At 30.5% G+C, this 20,008-nt stretch overlaps 1 protein-coding gene across 2 annotated transcripts; it reads left to right on the plus strand.

Moving 5' to 3' along the window:
- The first annotated feature begins 5,882 nt into the window (after positions 1 to 5,882).
- Positions 5,883 to 18,970, plus strand: LOC145008363 (annexin D3-like). Of its 2 annotated transcripts, XM_078966986.1 has the most exons (6): positions 5,883 to 6,030; positions 6,272 to 6,417; positions 17,616 to 17,846; positions 17,916 to 18,128; positions 18,361 to 18,450; positions 18,562 to 18,970. In XM_078966986.1, exons 1-6 carry the CDS (start codon positions 5,955 to 5,957, stop codon positions 18,757 to 18,759), a joined length of 954 nt encoding a protein of 317 aa, XP_078823112.1. In that variant the 5' UTR covers positions 5,883 to 5,954; the 3' UTR covers positions 18,760 to 18,970. The 2 variants fall into 2 exon arrangements, with proteins under 2 accessions (XP_078823112.1, XP_078823113.1); XM_078966987.1 differs by lacking the exon at positions 18,361 to 18,450.
- The last annotated feature ends 1,038 nt before the right edge of the window (positions 18,971 to 20,008 follow it).

The raw sequence follows: 20,008 nt of genomic DNA on the forward strand, positions 1-20,008 counted from the left end.
TCGGGTCAAGTACTTACCAAATATAGTTGCAGCCTTAGACACTATTCCAACAGCTCCTGCATCTTGAAATAGACCAAGATATCATCAATAAATACTATTACAGACGGATCCATCATTGGTCTGCACATGTGGTTCATGAGATCCATAAACGCAGCAGGAGCATTGGTCAGCCTAAATGGCATCACCACGAACTTGTAATAGCCATAGCGAGTCTGTAAAGTTATCTTCTACAAATCCTCGTCCCTGACTCGCATCTAATGATAACCCGATCGTAGATCAATCTTGGAGAACCAAGATGCACCTTGAAGTTGCTCGAAAAGATCATTGATCCTCAAGAGTGGGTAACGGTTCCTCACTGTTACCTTATTCAACTCCCAGTAGTCAATACACATCTGATGGGATCCATCCTTCTTCTTCACAAACAAAATCGGGGCTCCCTAAGGCGAATTGGTCAGTCTAATGAATCCCTTGTCTAACAGCTACTGCAATTGTGTAGACAACTCCTGCATCTCGGGAGGAGCCAACCAATATGGTGCTTTGGCTATCAGAGCCGCACCTGGAATCAAATCGATCCTGAAGTCCACCTGCCTCCCCGATGGTACCCTAGGAAAATCCTCTGGGAATACATTTGGATACTCACGCAAAACTAGCACATCACCCACGTTCGTCATACCCATATCCCAGGTATCCCGCACAACCTTGATGAAGGTAGCGTCTGGCCCTCGTTGTAGAACACATGACCTGCCCATGTCATGGTCTCTCACCGTGAATATAGCGGTGATGTCAGTCACCATATCGGTAGTCTGATGGACATCCTGAAACTCTCGCACCAACTGCTGCACCTCGATCACTGGTGCAAACTTGGCTCAGAACCTAGTCGAGAAATGACTCCAGGTCATCGAATCAATAGCATCACCTCCCAAAGTATGTCCGACCTCCTCCCACCAATCACGAGCCCTATCCTTCATGAGGTAGGATGCAAGTCTGACCTTGTCCCCCTCGGGACAACAACTGGTATGGAAGGCTTTGGCAACATCTGCCAACCACTTGTCGCTCGCAATGGGGTCCCTAGCCCAATGATAGTCTAGCGCTCCAAAAGCCCGAAACTCCCTGAATGTTAGAGAGTGTGTCCCAATAAAAGCCACAATATCAGCGCAAAAAGCGCTCAATCTCTCATCAGGAATCTCCAGAACACCCTCCTTGATCGAGCCAAAAATCACAGGAGTCTGATCAAGGATACTGCATGAAATCTCAGACGAGATTAACTCCCTCGTTCGGTCGTCAAGCTGCCTAGCTCCAAAAACCCGAGCCTGACCCCTCCCCAACACCGGAACTGCCCACTGGCCTGGCTTGCAATACCATCATATTGAAAAATAGACCATAAAACTATCAGAATAAGCATCAACACACATATCAGGGAAATCATAACTACATAAGCTCCATGGCTTCATTACAACCCTCCTTGAATCGAATACAAATCCTCTTCTTCTAGTATCATGGGCCCAATACTACCTTCCACATCAGTCCGTACTTTCCTCAAGAAGTGCCTTCACTCATTTAGGTTACTCGTTATTATAAAACCAACAAATCCCTCGCAGCTATGGCTCTCAGCAATAAATCCCATCCTAGGTTTTCCTAGGGCAACTCCACACCACTATCCGCCATCAGCTACAGAACGAACTCATGCTAACCATCTCTAACTAGCTCACGAATACAATTACATATTATAAATACTAGATAATTCTTCGAATGAGAGGTCTCTCCCTACAATAGTTGGACTCGGACAAGAGCTGCGCAATAGAGCTAAACCTAACCTTCTGAAATGATTTAGTTTTCATAATATGTAACTTAGCATATTCACTTACTAATTAGCTGAGGTTAGCAAGAACTCCTAAAAGCACAAACCAAGAAGCATTCGAGCATCAAGTAAACATAACTGAGCATAACCTAATCAGGCCATCATATCACTGACTGATCAGTACTAGCATGTAGATCATTAAGCTCATACAAAAGTCATACAAAGGCATCTCTCCTAGATCCTTAGCCCTAATCTAGCACGCGATTCACAATTCATAATTCCTATCATATATATATATATATATATATATATATATATATATATATATATATATATATATATATAAACATGCATGGGTATTTTGGGATAACTTACTTGAGCTCGGATGATTGCACACACTACACCCTTTTCCCTTTTAGAAATCCTTTTTATAAAAATGTTTTATTTTGAAAATGTCTACCAAGACCTTAGTTTGAGTTCAGGCACACCCGAGAGTGTGCCCGAATCCCTCAAACCAAGGCTCTGATACCAACTTGTAACACCCAAAAACATGGTCCCAAATTTTTTTTAATAATGGATAAAATGGTGATTCCAATAACATCCAAGCATCTCAAATAAAAACCAATGTATTATTTTTCATAAAATCAAAGTAAAACATCAAGTGCGGAATCCAATGGTTTGTGTGATGTAGTCGTCCTGAGCTCTTCCTTCTGGAACCAGAAGTACCTGAAACATAAACAGAAAACTTTAAGCACAAAGCTTAGTGAGTTCCCCCAAATAACACATACCAATCATACAATAAACAAATAGTGGGCCGCACCCGTCATCGGGCCCCGCCCGGCTTCGAACCACATCCGACATCGGGCCCTATCTGGCATCGAGTTGAGCTCGGTAAAACGGGCCCAACATACCATATAATAACATATATCAAAATAAACACATACATATGCAAATAATCATATAGATACATAGCATACAGATGTCCATCGGGCCACGCCCGACATCGGGACTTGACCCGGAAAGCATATAAACACAGCACATGCAAGAGTCATAGAGACAACTAGCATACTAACAACATAATATAAACATGGGCCGGCCTTGGTGCCTTTGACCCGCTAAACCCAGTAAGGAAACTCACCTTGAATGTTAAAACATAATTGGATTAATCCCTAGCCCTGGAAGTCAGCTCCACTCAACCCCTAATCAGAAAAAATCCCCTTAGATATTGATCAATATTTCAAAACCCCTAAAAGGTCAAACTTGGTCAATATCAAAGTCAAAGTCGACTCTCCGGGTTGAATCAACTCGCTGCGTTGTTCTTCAACTCGTCGAGTTCCTCATCAGTCAAACGAATCGCAAAAATTCGGTCCAACTTACCAAGTTCAGCCATGAACTTGCCGAGTTTCCCCTTTAGCCAGTAGAATCGGGAAAAGTCGATCCAACTCATCGAGTTCTTCAGGAGGCACACCCCTTAATCCATTAATTCTCCATTCTCGAAACTAAAAGGTTCACCACTCAGATGTGGGATAGAATGTTAACTAGAAGGGTAAAGTTTCCAACTTTACCCTTAAGAACCATCCTAATGGGTAAAGAACCCAAACCCTTAGCTTATAAGGTTAAGGCTTAACCAATAAGCACTTATTCATCAAGACAAAGCTCGATAATACATATATGGTCCTTAAAGGTTTCTCCGACACGTAAAGTTTCCAACTTTAGTCTCAAGTATACATAGAAATGGCTCAAGTGATCAAAAGAAGCCATAAAATGGAATTAGTGCATGCATCGAGCTCTTAAGACCATAAAGTTGGCACTTTTATGCCAAAAGAGCTCAATAGGACCATAGATCTAGAAAGATAGCACTTGGGACGACCTTCAACCCCACTAATCACCCAAACATGGCTAAAGTCTAAAAACTAACCCACAAAGAGATCCAAACAAATATTGAGCAATGTTAGAACTATATACGAGAAATATGTTTGAAATGAAGTAAATGATCAAGATCTTGAAGGCTCCAACTTGAATCGCCACCTTGCACCAAGCTTCTCATTCTTCCAATGGCTACAAAAACACCAAAATACACTCTCAAAGGGCTCACAACACTCAAAAAGGCTTTAGGGTTTCAAGATTAGGGTTAGGGAGATTCGAGGCTGCAAATGAGGCCAACACCTAGGACTTAAGTTGTTTAAATAGGGTGAAAAACCCTAAAATTAGGGTTGCTTTCTAAGAGGCCAACTCAATGAGTTGAGACTCCTCAACTGGTCAAGTTGCATCATGAAAATCTGCGGCCAAAATAACATCAACACGTCGAGTTGGGGCTTCCAACTCAATGAGTTCTTTAGGAAAAATGCAATACTTTGAATAAAATCTCACCATAAATAAGGAGTTAAAACTAGCATGATAATTGTTGTTGTTGGAGAACTATGCCTGTGGAACGTAAGTACCCCAACTCCTCCCAAAATCTAGCACATAATCCCTAAGCATATCCTCGAGCATCTGGATCGTCCACTCGCTCTGACCGTTGGTTTGGGGGCGGTATGTTCTACTGAAATACAATTAAGTGTCTAACTCCTCATGGAACTTCCTCCAAAATCTTGAGGTTAAACGAACATCTTGGTCTGAGACCTCATATACCGGTACCCCGTGCCTGATAACCACCTCCTGAACATAGATATCTGCTAACTTTTCTGTGGATATGCTCTCAGCAATCAGAATAAAATGTGCACTCTTGGTCAACCTGTCCACAATGACCCAAATAGAGTCAATAGCCCGCACCGTCCTATGTAATTTGATGATAAAGTCCATAGTGATCTCTTCCTATTTCCACATAGGAATGGGTACTGGCTGAACCTTGCCATAAGGTCGCTGATGTTCGGCTTTGACCTACGTATAAGTCAAACATCACTCAACAAACCAAGAAACTTCCCTTTTCATGAATGGCCACGAGTAACTCAACCTCAAATTTCGGTACATATTTGTGGTCCTGGGTGGATAGAAAACTTTGATTTATGTGCCTCCTCTAAGATCTTCTGTCTCACCCCACCTGATTGCAGAACCCAGACCCTACTACAGTTGGTCAATAACCCCCGAATATCTTTGACAAATATAGGAATCTTCCCTTTAATCTGCTCAGTCTTTTCTTTTACAATCCTTCTACCTTAGCCTCCTTGATCAAATCCAGCAAGGGTGAAGAGACAGTCATCCTCAAACAAATATCTCAAATCGATGACCACACCGCATTATGGCTCAAAGCATCAGCCACCACATTGGGCTTCCCGGGATGATACGAAATCTTGTGGTCATAGTCTTTTACCATGTTTAAACACCTCCGACGTCACATATTCCAGTTCGGTTGATCCATCAAATATTTCAAACCCTTATGATCGGTGTACATAGTCCATCGGACCACGTACAAGTAGTAACTCTAGATTTTTAGGGCAAAGATCACCGCCCTCAATTCTAAATCATGCATGGGGTAATTCGCCTTATGAGGCTTCAGCTATCTCAAGGCGTAAGCAATCACATACCCTCTCTGCATAAGGATGGTAGTTTTTTTAACCAAGATTAGATTTTGGCGGGCTCTAACCCTTGGACCCTACTAGAGGCGCCGCCCCTTGGAACTCTATACCCAGGAGAGTTGCCTTCGGATCCTCGTATTTTCGAGTTCACTTTTATCACACTGAGTAGGCATCCTATACCTTCAGTCTCAAATGAGTGGATAGAACTAAGGTTATCTCAATATTAATAATAATTACACTAAAATATATTGATAAAATTATAATATTAAAAAAAGACATTGAAATGTAGATTAGATGGCTTAAATTTGACTTATGTAAACAACAACTATTATTCATAAATAGATTTCTTGTACTATATTTCTTATAGTGTAGCATGCCGTTTGGAAAAGCAAAGAAATGATTTTGATTATTTTGTTTATAAAAATGATGATCATCATTAACTTACGTGACACGTGAAAACCAACATTTTGTATATACTAGAAAATGTAAAATATTAAAAAATGCATATACTAAATGCCTATTTATTATCAATTGTTCACAAAACTTATTCATTAATTTTATAGAAACAATTATTTTCGCACAAAAAAAAAAAAAAAAAAAAAAAGCAATACGGACGGAGACGCAAAACACCAACAATTCAAATGGCGACAATCAAACTACCGGAACAACTTCCTTCTCCTGCCCAAGACTCGGAAACACTTCGAAAAGCTTTAGATGGTCCCTCTCCCCCTCTCTCTAGATCCTAAAAATGTGTGAATTTTTTAAATGAAACTGCGTCGTTCTAATGAAATGGAAGCTAATTAGCTGACAACAATATATTTTTTAAAATGGTATATAATATACAAACTGTACAGTCACCTAATGCATAAATTATTATGTAGCAAAAATTTGTTATATACAAAGCAATTTCTATTAAAATTTGCTGAAATATTTCTTAACAAGTTTATGTGGTTATCAGGATTCATGCATGATGGAAAAGCTGTTATTAAAGTATTGTGTCATAGGAATGCAACCCAAAGAAAACTCATTCGAAAGACTTACCAAGAATTATACAATCAAGATCTCATTGATACTCTCCAGTCTACGATTTCCCATAATTTTGGGGTATGTTCTTTACTTACTTCATCTAAACCTATGGAAAGTCATTAGGTCAATATATTTTAATTCCTAAATTTGCAATTTCTTTGAGTTTGGAGAAATGTGTTATGGACTTATAAAGCTAAGGGGTATGTGTGGTATGAGAACATTATGTCAACTCAAAAATTTATGTTATATTAGCGTCACATCACATTCATAACATTTTTACTATTACACCACACATCCTTGGAAATTATCACTATTCCACATCAAAACAATATCGTTTTTATTTTTTTATTTATTTTTGTCCAACATATATAATAATATTATACAAATTAAATTTATATTAATTAATTACTTATAAAAAATAAATTAAAATCTTAAAGAAAAAATAAAACATACTACTATTAAAAAAATTACATAACTAAACTTAAAAATGACAATAACAATTAAAAAATTACATAATTAAGTTTAAAGAGACAATACAAATTAGAAGTTAACCACTAGAAAATAGAAACTATTACTTGTCTTCGTCTCATCACTATGTTCCATGTTGCTTTTAACATATGTGTTCACTCAAACGTGACGGTAAATAATGAATGGTACCAAGCATTTTGGAAAATCATGTGTAGCTTGATGAACGAAATATAATTATTCGACATCACCATTAGTCGACTTTTGCAAATATATGTTACCATAAAGCTTTATAACATACTCACAAAACAAATATGCATAATCCCGACCTATTGTCTCATATATTTTTAAATACTCATTTGATATATCTATAGTGATGTATGCCAATTGTCGAACTACAGTTGTACACTTTATATTGTAGTAAAACCTCGTTTACCTCTAGCATCTCATATCAATTAAAAAACTCATAATTATTTGCCAAATCTCTAGCTATATGTAGGAATATATTTCTAATAATATGAAAACATTCTTTGAATTTCTTTTGGTCATATAAATAATCAAGGGAAAAGTAATCATGTATAAAAAGTTCGTTTGTTGCGATACGATGATTGTTGATCGAAGTTCTAGCTCTCTTTTTGGCATTTGAACTTTTTGCTTCTTGGCTTAACATTTTGGTTGTTGTTTACTTGAACGTATGAATAAATATATCATCAAATAGAAGATAAAAAAAAAAAAAACGTTCATCTTTTAAAAATATGCTTTTAGCGTGAAATATATATATATATATATATATATATATATATATATATATATATATATATATATATATATATATATATATATATATATATATATATATATATATATATATATATATAGGGTGAGGTTCAATAGAGACCCATAATTAACCAAGGAACCAAGGAACTAATCTTTTTTTTAACTTTTACAACTTATTTTTTTTATCAAAAAAACAAACTAAAAATACAGAAATTCATAACTTTTTATTCTTTTTCCAATGATGTAAAATTCGTTTTTTTACGTCAAATTCACAATGTGAATCTTTGAAAGTTCATAATGTGAATCCGGATTCACACGGTGAATCCGAAAAATATTTTTCACATTCACAATGTTAATATATGAATTTAAATATTTTTAGATTTTTTTTCGATAAAGAATAAGCTCTAGAAATTAAAAAAAAAAAAAGATTTGGTTCCTTGAACAACCAATAAGTATGGTTCTCTATTGAATTTTTCTATATATATATATATATATATATATATATATATATATATATATATATATATATATATATATATATATATATATATATATATATATATATAAGTGTTAGTATGTATAGGTAACATGGTTTTTGTTTAAGTTTAAAAGAATTATAAGTTTTTTAAAAAACATTCAACGATCAAAATAATTGATCGTTCCAAAGTTTCACTAATCAGAGACATATGTAGTCCCAAACAATCCATAAAGCACCTACGTTCATTTGAGGTGGTGTTCACGCATGGATGAGGTTGTCCGCATCGGATTTCAGGCTTCAAACTTCATCCATGTCGTTTAGACAGACAAATATTACAAATTAAACCTTTTGGTTTTTTATTTCCAACTCTTTAACTTATGTTATTATGTATTGTTAAATTAATTCTAAGGTGAATATTAACATTTGATTATTTATATATTCATTAGAATATTATTATTCTATTGCAAATTTTATGTATGTGCATTATTCTACGAAGTTCTAATATTAGTTTTACCGTGTGATTATTTATTTATTCATTGCTGAATAATAACATAAAGTTGTATATACAAAATTCATTATAGGATACTAACATACAATTAGTGTTTTTATGTTGTCACACTATTTACTATTTTATTTAAACCATCCTCATATATATATATATATATATATATATATATATATATATATATATATATATATATATATATATATATATATATATATAGGAGAGTTCAATTGAGAAAAAAAATGTTGACAATGAGGGAATCATTCTCAGCCAATCATTTAATCTAAGCATAAAAAGACATGGTGGAAAACTTGTAGGTATGATAATAACCTTCAATCTCAAATATGTAACTATAGAGAATAAGATAACAATTCAAATCCATTCTTAATCGATTGTTCACCATCCAAATTTCTCCTCCAACCTTAACAATCATCCAAATTTCTTCAATTAAACCATCATCAACGTCATCCGGTGTTAATCAGTCATCGTTCTTCGTCAAGAACACATTTATCATCACTATTCTACAGTTTGCAACAAAAAATTGTTTTTGGTTCTTTTAATCCAACCTTCAATTTTACTAGAATATGATCATATATTCAACATCTACGATTAATTATACTCTCAGTATCATTAGATCAACATCATCGATAATCAACAAAAATCCACTTCATATCATTCATTCAACATCGATCATCAAATAAAAATTCAAAATTAAAATTAGAAAAAGATCAAATCATTTTTTTTTTAAATTTCTTATAATTCTCTATCAATCTACTATTTTGTAATTTTTAAATATTCAAAGTCTCATGTTTTTAACATTTTTAAAAAATTTAACTTGTATGCACTCCAACTGTTTGATGAAATGCATAAACTAAATTACCACGTTATATTCACATATGAATATGTTTTCTCACCTGAATCAGTATATGATTATTAAAACAAAAAACAAATATACAAGTCTGTAAGTTATCCATATGTGAATAATATATAAAAATTATATATATTTGTGAAAACACCTTGTAATATTTATATGTGAATATGTTGTGTAATATTCATAAGTGAATATATTATCTAATATTAACAAGTGAATATACAATCTAATATTCATATGTGATATACCATGTCAAACTATATAATATTCACATATGAAAATATCATCTAATATTTATAAATGAATATACCAGCTAATATTTACAAGTGAATATCCTATGCAATATTCACAAGTGAATGCATCATCTAATACTTAAACTTGAATATAATATGTTTGTTATATGTTATATACATATATGAATGATACTTAAATTGTAAAAAATAATAATAATAATAATAATAATAATAAAAATAATCATACTTTTTATTCATAAGTGAATAACGAATGTACTGTAGTAAAAACCTAATACATTTTTATTCACTTACGAACAACGATAGCTGAAAATATATTTTTAAAAAAAAAAGAAATTATTTTATCTTAAAACTATATCAATATGAATGTCTATTTGTAGATAATAAAAAAAAATCATGAATTTTGGTATATTTAATATAATTTTTTGATAAAATAGCTTCTTAAATATTAAAAAAAAATAAAAATAAAAATAAAAACTATGTTTTTGTGTGTGTGTGTGTGTGTGTGTATATATATATATATATATATATATATATATATATATATATATATATATATATATATATCCCTATTCTTATAAAAGAGTAGTTTTTTAATCTCCTTTGACATGTGTCACCATATTAAGCCTCATAATTAATGCAAATTTTTTTCCATGTTTCACCTAATTATGTCTTATAATTAATGCATACCATTTGTCAACATATTGATTTTTCCATTTTAAATTTCAAATTTTAAATTTCTCATTCTAATTACATTAAATTAACAACATTAAAATAAAAATTGAAATAAAATTAATACAAATTATAAAGTGATATAATTTTACATATTTATTTAAATCAATGATTATAATTTTTATATAACTAAAAAACCTCTTAATTAATAATTTAATTAAAATAAGTTATTAATAATTTTAAATTTTAACTATTAAAATTTAATTAATTTTATAACGGTGGTTCCAACGGGTTATAAAGTAGTGTGTGTGTGTGTGTATATATATATATATATATATATATATATATATATATATATATATATATATTAAGGTAATGATTAGCATAGTTTAAGGAAACATTTTTTGTTGGAAAGGACATGTCTATTCATTTATTATTTCCGCTGGTACGACGGAGACTTTTGCGGTAAAAATAATTGAGTGGCTGAGAATGATTCCCCAAATTCTCAACCTTTTTTATTTTATCAATTCAACTGATATATATATATATATATATATATATATATATATATATATATATATATATTGTTTTAGGTAACTATTGTATGCATGAAAGGAGAATTCTAGACCAATAGATGAAAATAATGAATGACTACGATTTTTAGGGTCTATGATATTACAATGGAATATCATGTACCATAATATCACTCAAATTTAAATAAAATGGTATATTTTAGACAATTAACTATATTTAAAAAAGAAAATTTTCGAATTTGATGGGATACTTTTGATTTTTTTTCAAAAAAAAATTAATTCTATTACAATTCTAATTTAATTTGTAATCATAACCGATTATAACTTATTTTATTCTGTCAGAATGTGATTCTATTAGGATAACAATTTATGACATCCTTTAAAAATACATAAATAAGAAGAAAACATGAATAAGTACATTATGAAACAATATAAAAAATCGATTCTTGAACTAATAATATATCAAATAATTACATTCTATGATTGGGATACAAAAAGAACATTCTTGAATAATAACAACATTCTGAAAGAATAACAAGTGTAATTTTTAAAAAACAACAACATTCTTTAACTGTGAGTGTGATCAATCTTTGATTCATTCTTCACCTTATTTCTATAAGTTCTTAAAGCCGTTCCTATCACAAATGCATCAAAAATATCAAAAATCAAACAAAAACACTAAGTTATTCTGAAAGAATAATACATTCTACTGTAAGACACTCTTATTCTACATATTTTCTTTCTTCTCCACATGAATGACAAACTCTTCAAAACCTAAAAAGAAAAAAAAACATCAAAATCTAATAAAAACACTAATCCACTAAAGGAATCGAAAAAATATATTACATTTTAATAGGAAAAAAAAAATTCTAAAAGAATCATTAAATTTAAAGGGCAATTACCATTTAATTCTGACATAATATATATATATATATATATATATATATATATATATATATATATATATATATATATATATATATATATATATATGACATTTTAAATTTTGACAGAATATATATAACATAGTAAATTAGCAAGTTGTAATTCTGACAGAATAATTAGGGCAATAAAATATGATCATAAAACAATTTATTTGCAATGTTGGTTGGGTCAGACAATTCATCAAACACTTGGCGTGCGAAACTGAAAGTGAGAACATAACTAATGAATTCTACAAATTTAAAAATGCAAAATTATATCTTCAAACGATCGGTCTCAAAAACCTACTCTCCTCCCCTCCTAATTTCATCAATAAAGGTGGGGTAAAGATGAATTTATGTGTGTATTAATTAAAAATAAGCAATTGTAAATTGTTTTGGTGTACTTCTCGAGGACAAAAAAAAATTTATCCCATTTATGGGCTTAAAGCATGTTTCATTTTCTTTTAAGAAGGATTTCATAAAAACACACACATACAAATAATGAATGTGTGTACATTAATTAAAAGGAGTATTTTTTGATCGTTTATGGTAAAAAAAAAAGGATAATTCCATCATTGGGCTTAAGCAAGAAAAACAATAACCCCAAATAAATTTAATAAAAAAGGAGAAGAAGAAGAGACTAACCCAACAATTTATCCGTGATTAGTTTTGTAATTTCCGAACAATTAAGCAAGAAAAACAAACCCTACTAAATTCAATCAAAAAGGAGAAGAAGAAGAGACTAACACAACAATTTATCGGTGATTAGTTTTGTAATTTCCAACCAATAAAAAGAAGACACAACAGAAGAATAAAAATGAAGGCATGAATGTGTTGGTGTACTTGAGTAGATGGCAATGTTCGTTGATGGTTTGAGAGTCTTGTCCGACTAACACGTTGATTTAAGGTTGAACCGAATCACCCAAATAGAGATGATGATTAACATCACATAGGGTGGTTTGGGTTTCAAAATCGTCAAACTTTGACCACGAATCTTTGTAATTTCACCAGACCTTCGACGTAGGGGCGTAGGGTTTTGAGATGGGATACGTAATTATTTTGCGGTCGACGATTGATTAAGGGATGTTGTTTTTGTAGTGTTTAAGTCATTGGATTATTTTAGGAGATATTAATTGACTTATTCTTTTACCATAATTAGAGATATTAAGATTACCATTATGCCCTTTATTTAATTATTTAATTATTTTTTATTTCCTAAATTCTCATTCGTCATTGTAAGCACATAATAGTTGCTAGAAACATTTGAACTTAGCTATATATATATATATATATATATATATATATATATATATATATATATATATATATATGGGAAAAGTGAATATACCCTTAAGGGTATATAAGCTTACGTACCCAAACACACCATAATACGTCGTTTTATTTGATATATTCATTATAATGTTTTTAAACTTCAACCCAAACTTGATTTACTTTCAAGATTTTCGAATTTTCACTATTATATTTCTCTAATATTGCATGTTTTTGCCGAATACCTACTAGGTTATATATATTGTAGTTGACAATGAAAATTGTGTAAGAGGAAGACAAATGTGTAATATACAAAAATCATGGAAGTAAATCAAGTTAGAAGTTAAATTAAAAGAACATTGGAGAATTAAAATGTATCATATGATACAAAACGACGTAGTATAATGAGTTTGGGTACCTAAGCTTATATACCTTTAAGGGTATATTCAATTTTCCCTATATATATATATATATATATATATATATATATATATATATATATATATATATATATATATATATATATATATATATATATAACCATAATTAACAAGGAACCAATTATAAGCGTCGGAAATCATAATGATCAACGACCAAAGAAAGCAAATGAACACATCGTATTATAGAGAAAAATTCACCTCTTTACTAAAAAACGCACCTCTTTTTTCGTTTAATTTTTTTAGGCCACATTTTTTATCAAAAAAAACCCGAATATACCATTGTTCACGATTTTTCGTCCTCTTTTGATAGAGATCTATGTTGATGTATAAAAAACGAACTACTTTTTCAAAAAAAATTCACTTCATTTTGTTATTATTTTCAATATTTAAGTTTAATTTTATCCAAAAAAAAAACTAATTATAACAAAAATATTATCTTTTTGTACTCTATTAATAAACATCAATACCAATTTAAAAAAACTCGATCAATGTAGATTTACACTATGAATCTAAACTGTAAATATTTTAATTTTTAGCATTCACAATATGAAAAAGTTCGATCAGTTCAGATTCGCACTGTGAATCTAAACTGTAAATCTTTCCATTTGTAACATTCACAATGTGAATTTGATATACTATTTCAACTCTTTGATCCTTTGCAAATTAACTTAGGTGTTGTTTGTTTCTCGTAAAAACCTCTCTAGTCCTTTTATTGTTGTGCGGCGTAGCACACACGCAGCACTTTTAATCTAGCAGTTATTTGTTATTTAGAAGTCTTCAGAGTAAAAAACATTTGCGTGTGTTCTGTTTGGCGCAACCGTTGTATTGCCTCTTCTAACTTTTTTTTTTTGCTGAAATCTTGATTATATGTTGCTGACCTTCTTAATGAAATATCATTATTTATTGCTAAAATATTTTTATTTTTTGTTGAAGTATCATTATTTTTTTATGAAATATCATAAATTCTTGCTTAAATGTCATACATTATTAATTTTTCAGTATTAAAAAACTATATTCGGTTTATAAATTAGTTTTGCAAAATCAACAAATATATTTATTCACATTGTGAATCTGACTTACTATTATTCATAATGTGAATCTGAACAGGTTCACAATGTAAATCTGAACTGAAATATCGATTTTTTTAGCATCAATATAAATCTATGTTTAAAGAGTACTAAAAAGTATAAATTTTAATATATTTATTAATTTTTCTATAAAAAAATGGACATTAACTTTTCAACAAACAAAAAAAAATGTAGTGAGTTTTCGAAAAAAAAATTCATTTTTTATATATCAATATGGTTCTCAATGGAAAGATAACGAAAAATCACGAACAATGGTACATTCGGGTTTTTTTTTTTTTTTTTTTTTTGATAAAAAACATGACCTAAAAAAATTATATTAAAAAAAAAAGGAAGTGAGTTTTTTTATAATCTGTTGCATGTGCGTCCCTTGTAAAAGTCTACAACTCTTCCATTTGTCGTTGATCGTTTTAAATTTCGACACTTTGGATTGGTTCCTTGATTCCTCGATTAATAATGGTTTTTCATTGAACTTTTCTATATATATATATATATATATATATATATATATATATATATATATATATATATATATATATATATATATATATATATATATATATATATATATATATATAGAGAGAGAGAGAGAGAGGGAGAGAGAGAGAGATAATGACTTAAAACGGTAATGTATTTTCCGATTTGTACACACTTGGTCATTAAGTTTTTTTACATCCACATTTACCCCTTCAACATGTTAAACTGTACACATTTAGTCCTTATGATCGATTACTTCAAGTTAGTCGGGAAAAATGACTTAAGAGGGTAACATATTTTTCGTATTGTACACATTTAGTCCTTAATATTTTTGTACATATTTAGTCCTTAACGTTTTTTTTTTCAAAATAAATCCTTTTTGTACTCATTCAGTACTTATGAATGATTTCTTTAGCTTTTTCTCACAACATCTTACGTGGGACAATCATTGATGAGGTATTTGGGGTTGATGCTTATGTCCAACACGATCTCGACTGCTTAGTTACGTAGGTCTTGAGGTTTGACTTAGGTCTTGTATTTTGAACGTCGTAACTTCTTCATATGATATCAGATTTTAACGATCTATATATCCACGTGTTCAATTTTTGACTCTACTACAACTTTCGTTAAGATTACTCCCGTTAATTAATATATTATTACTTATGATTTTCTAAAAAACATTCATACATGCATTCATAAAAAACGTTTAGACAAGAGCGGACACATGAATACATAATAGGTATTGCCGAGATGAAATAGGTGTTACCCATACATGAAAAATAGGTATAAACGAAAACAATCGAATACTTTTCCACTACGGGCAGAAAAAAATAGGTGTCGCTGTTGCAATATTGGGACCATGCTAAATCCGCCCCTACATATGGATATAAAATTCGTAAATAAAAATATATTATTTTTCATGGGAATAGTCTAATTGAAAGTTGTAATAGAGTAAATACGAACGCATGAATATAAAGATCATTAAAATCTAATATCGTATGAAGAAGTTATGATGTTTAGAACACATGATCTAAGCAACCAACTAGTCGAGATCGCGCTGGACATAAACATCAAAAGCCCCAAACACCTCATTAATGAATGTCACACGTACTGAATGAGTACAAAAACAAAAATGACTTATTTTGCAATATATATATATATATATATATATATATATATATATATATATATATATATATATATATATATATATATATATATATATATATAAGGACTAAATGTGTACAAACTGAGAAATATACTACCATATTAAGTTATTTTTACTGGCTAATCTGGAGTAGCCGGTCATAAGGATTGAATGTGTACAGCTTAACATGTTGAATGAGTAAATGTGAATGAAAAAAAAAAAACTCAGTAACTAAATGTGTACAAATCAAAAAATATATTACCCTTTTAAGTCATTATAACATATATATATATATATATATATATATATATATATATATATATATATATATATATATATATATATATATATATATATATATATATATATATATATATATATATATATATATATATATATATAAGACTGAGTTTTCTGTGAACAAAAAACAACGTGCGAACTTACAAACTCATAATCCACTCATCATTTTTTAACACCAAAAACACAAATCTTCTCTCAATGGTACGTCTAAACATATTTACGCTCAAAAACAGATTTGATAATTTTTTTCATTTTCGAAATTTACTTGTATACACAATCAACAGTTATATGGATTGTTGATGAGCACAATCAGTCGTCATATTGACTAATGATGAGCTCAATCAACAGTCATAACTACTGATTGTATTCATCAGCAGTACCTTTGATTGATAATTGTGCTCATCAGCAGACAATATGACTATTGATTGTGTATAAATCCACTTCCATATATATATATATATATATATATATATATATATATATATATATATATATATATATATATATATATAAAAGCTATGCATACTCGGAATATACAAAAAAAAAATATAAATAAATAAAATACTATAATCATCTAATGTCTAGATAGTTTTTGTGGTGTTTTTTTTTAAATGTCATTAGGGTAAATTCTTATTACATTCACGATTTTTTAGAAAAATAAGGTCGTTATCTTTAGGAAAAAGAACCATTAAAAATCGTTTTATTTTTGAAAAAGTCAATGAAAAGTTCGTTTATTTCCGTTAAAAACCGCTAAAAGTATTTTTGTGTTCGAAAAAAGAAATCTACATTAAGCGGATAGTTTTTACCTGCTAAAAGTATTTTTGTGTTTTATATAATTATATAGTACAATCATCAAAAACATAAATTGTTGTATAAAGTTAAAAAAATATTGAGTGCAAATCCCTGCCAAAGAAAATACCAAACTATCTTCATGTCCATTGCACGTGTAAGGGCCTAACAAAAAGCCTAAAACGTTGTTCGTTGAGAGGAACCTATCTTCATGTCCATTGCACGTATGACTGTGTGAGGGTCTAAAAAGCCATTCTATTTTTTCTTTAAAAAAACTCTGATTTTTTCTTACAGAAAGCAGTGGTTTGGTGGACATACGGTCCATCAGAAAGGGATGCAAGGATGCTGAAGAATGTGTTGAGTTCAAAGGAAATTGGCACAAAAGAACAACTACAAGTGATAGTTGAAATCTCTTGTGCATCATCTCCTCACCATCTGCTTGCTGTCAGAAAGTGGTATTGTTCCCTCTATCATTGTTCACTCGAAGAAGACATAATTGCTTATGCCCCACCATTTGCTATAAAGGTATTTAATTGTTTTCATTTTCGATCTTAAAAGATCCTCAATTTTAACAACTATTTTCCATTAATGCAGATTCTAGTTGCCTTGGTGAGTTCCTTCAGATATGATGGGGAAGTGGTCGATTTAAATTTGGCAAATGAAGAAGCATCTATGTTACAAGAAGCTGTTGCGTTGAAACGATTCGATCAAGATCATGTTGTATGGATACTTAGCACGAGGAATGTGTTCCAGCTCAAAGCAACTTTCGAAGCCTACTATGAAAAATTCGGAAATCATCTTTCTGAGGTTTCGTACCTTAACCACTTCAGAACCATTTGTCATGCATAACTTCTTAATATATGTTGATGCTTTTTCCATTTACTATTATAATATGATCATTGTGTTCCATACAACACACATATAACTATTTGAATTTGGAAAATATAATTATTGAGTAATTAATGACTTAGTTGATAGCACTCTAAGTGAAAGAGTTGATATTTTATAAGTTTTACATTGAAGTTGATTCTTTTGATAGGATATCAAGGATTTTGGAAATGATTTGTTGGAATCTTTGATAAAAGATGTGATTGCATGCATTGCTTCCCCTGAGAAACATTTTGTTGAGGTGATTCAATTGCCTCAGAGGCTAGAAAAATCTGTTTAAAGTCGCTTTAATCTTAGTCTTTTTACAATCATCAAGACCTACAAGCTTTACATCTGGTTTAATGATTAACAGGTCATCAAAGCTGCAACTGACGGCTGGGGTACAGATGAAGATTTGTTATCAAGAGTCATTGTAAGTCGAGCTGAAGTAGATTTGATGAAAGTGAGAGAAGCATATTCGGATATATACAAAACAAGCCTTGACCAGCTGATTAAAGACGAGACTTCTGGAGATTATGGGGCTTTTTTGATGGCATTGTTGGGAAATTAACTCGAATTCTTATGTACCTGTACAAAAATATTTGTGCTTGGAGAATAACTTGATGTGTGTGTTCGTTTGAATTATTGTGTGAGCATTTGGGTCTTGGCAGAAAGTTAGGAATTATGTGTTGTATCTGGGTGATGTTTATAATAATATTGTACCTTTATATTTTAATGTAAATTACATAAATGGTCAATGTGGTTCATTGGTTTGGGGTAAATTGTAAGTTCCATACTTTTTTTCCACTTGGACCATTACAGAAACTACCATTAATATGTTTTTTTTTTTCATGTTTTTTTGTCTTTACCATATAAAATTTAATGATTCTTATAATTTTTTTTCCTATTTTTATTCTTTACATGATTATTTACATTAGTATTTAAACATTAGGTTTTTCTCTCGTCGTCTCATCAATACCCCGTGCAAAGATCTCACCTCTCATCCACACATCAAAATTATCTTCTCTCATCTCCAACCTTGAAGATAAAGAGTGGAAAGTCACAAAGGTGGAAACTTTATGACTTAGAATAATATTATGGGACTATATCTTAGGTGCTGTTTGATTTTCTGAAGCAAAAATTTATTAAGTCTGCGGACCACCTCTGCAACCCTCTACAGTAGAAGAGGTTGACCAAACGGCTGCAGACTGTAATAAGAAGCGTGATTGTTTTTTTAACATCTGCATACTACTGCAGATATTAAAAAATTAAAATAAACTAATTTTATAAATCAAAAATAATTTTTTAATACGGAAAATTTAACCATGTATAACATTCGGCAATAATTAATGATAATTCAGTAAAAAAATAATGATATTTCAACAAAATAACAAAAATATTTAGTAAAAAAATAATGTTATTTCATCAAAAGTTATCATATTCAATATAAAAAAAACAAAAAAAAATCAACAATAATAAACAAAAACAAAAAAAAAGTAAAATAAAATTTTAACAACATATAATAAAAAATTCAGCAAGAAAAAAAAAAAGAAGAGGCGGGAAGAGGTTGGAAGAGGCAGTACAAGTGTTGCGCCAAACAGAGCACGCGCAGAGGTTTTTGACTCTAAAGACTTCTAAAAAACAAACTGCTGCGAGATGAAAAGTGTTGCGTGTGTGCTGTGCCGCACAACAACAAGAAGTTTGAAGAGGTTTTTTCCAAAAAACAAACAGCACCTTAGTGTTTGATGAAAGGACTTGAAGCATCCCAGAAATATAACCCAAAAATTTTGTTTTTAAAACATTAATAAAACCATCAACCA

This window comes from Lactuca saligna, chromosome 8 (assembly GCF_052625555.1).
Source record: "Lactuca saligna cultivar CGN05327 chromosome 8, ASM5262555v1, whole genome shotgun sequence".
Taxonomy (NCBI): Eukaryota; Viridiplantae; Streptophyta; class Magnoliopsida; order Asterales; family Asteraceae; genus Lactuca; species Lactuca saligna.

Bases quoted from the DNA above. Each gene is read 5' to 3' on its own strand.
- LOC145008363 (XM_078966986.1), top strand. From the start codon at position 5,955: ATGGCGACAATCAAACTACCGGAACAACTTCCTTCTCCTGCCCAAGAC. The intron at 18,129-18,360 runs GTTTCGTACCTT...TTCTTTTGATAG, and splicing joins TCGGAAATCATCTTTCTGAG to GATATCAAGGATTTTGGAAA. The intron at 18,451-18,561 runs GTGATTCAATTG...AATGATTAACAG, and splicing joins CTGAGAAACATTTTGTTGAG to GTCATCAAAGCTGCAACTGA.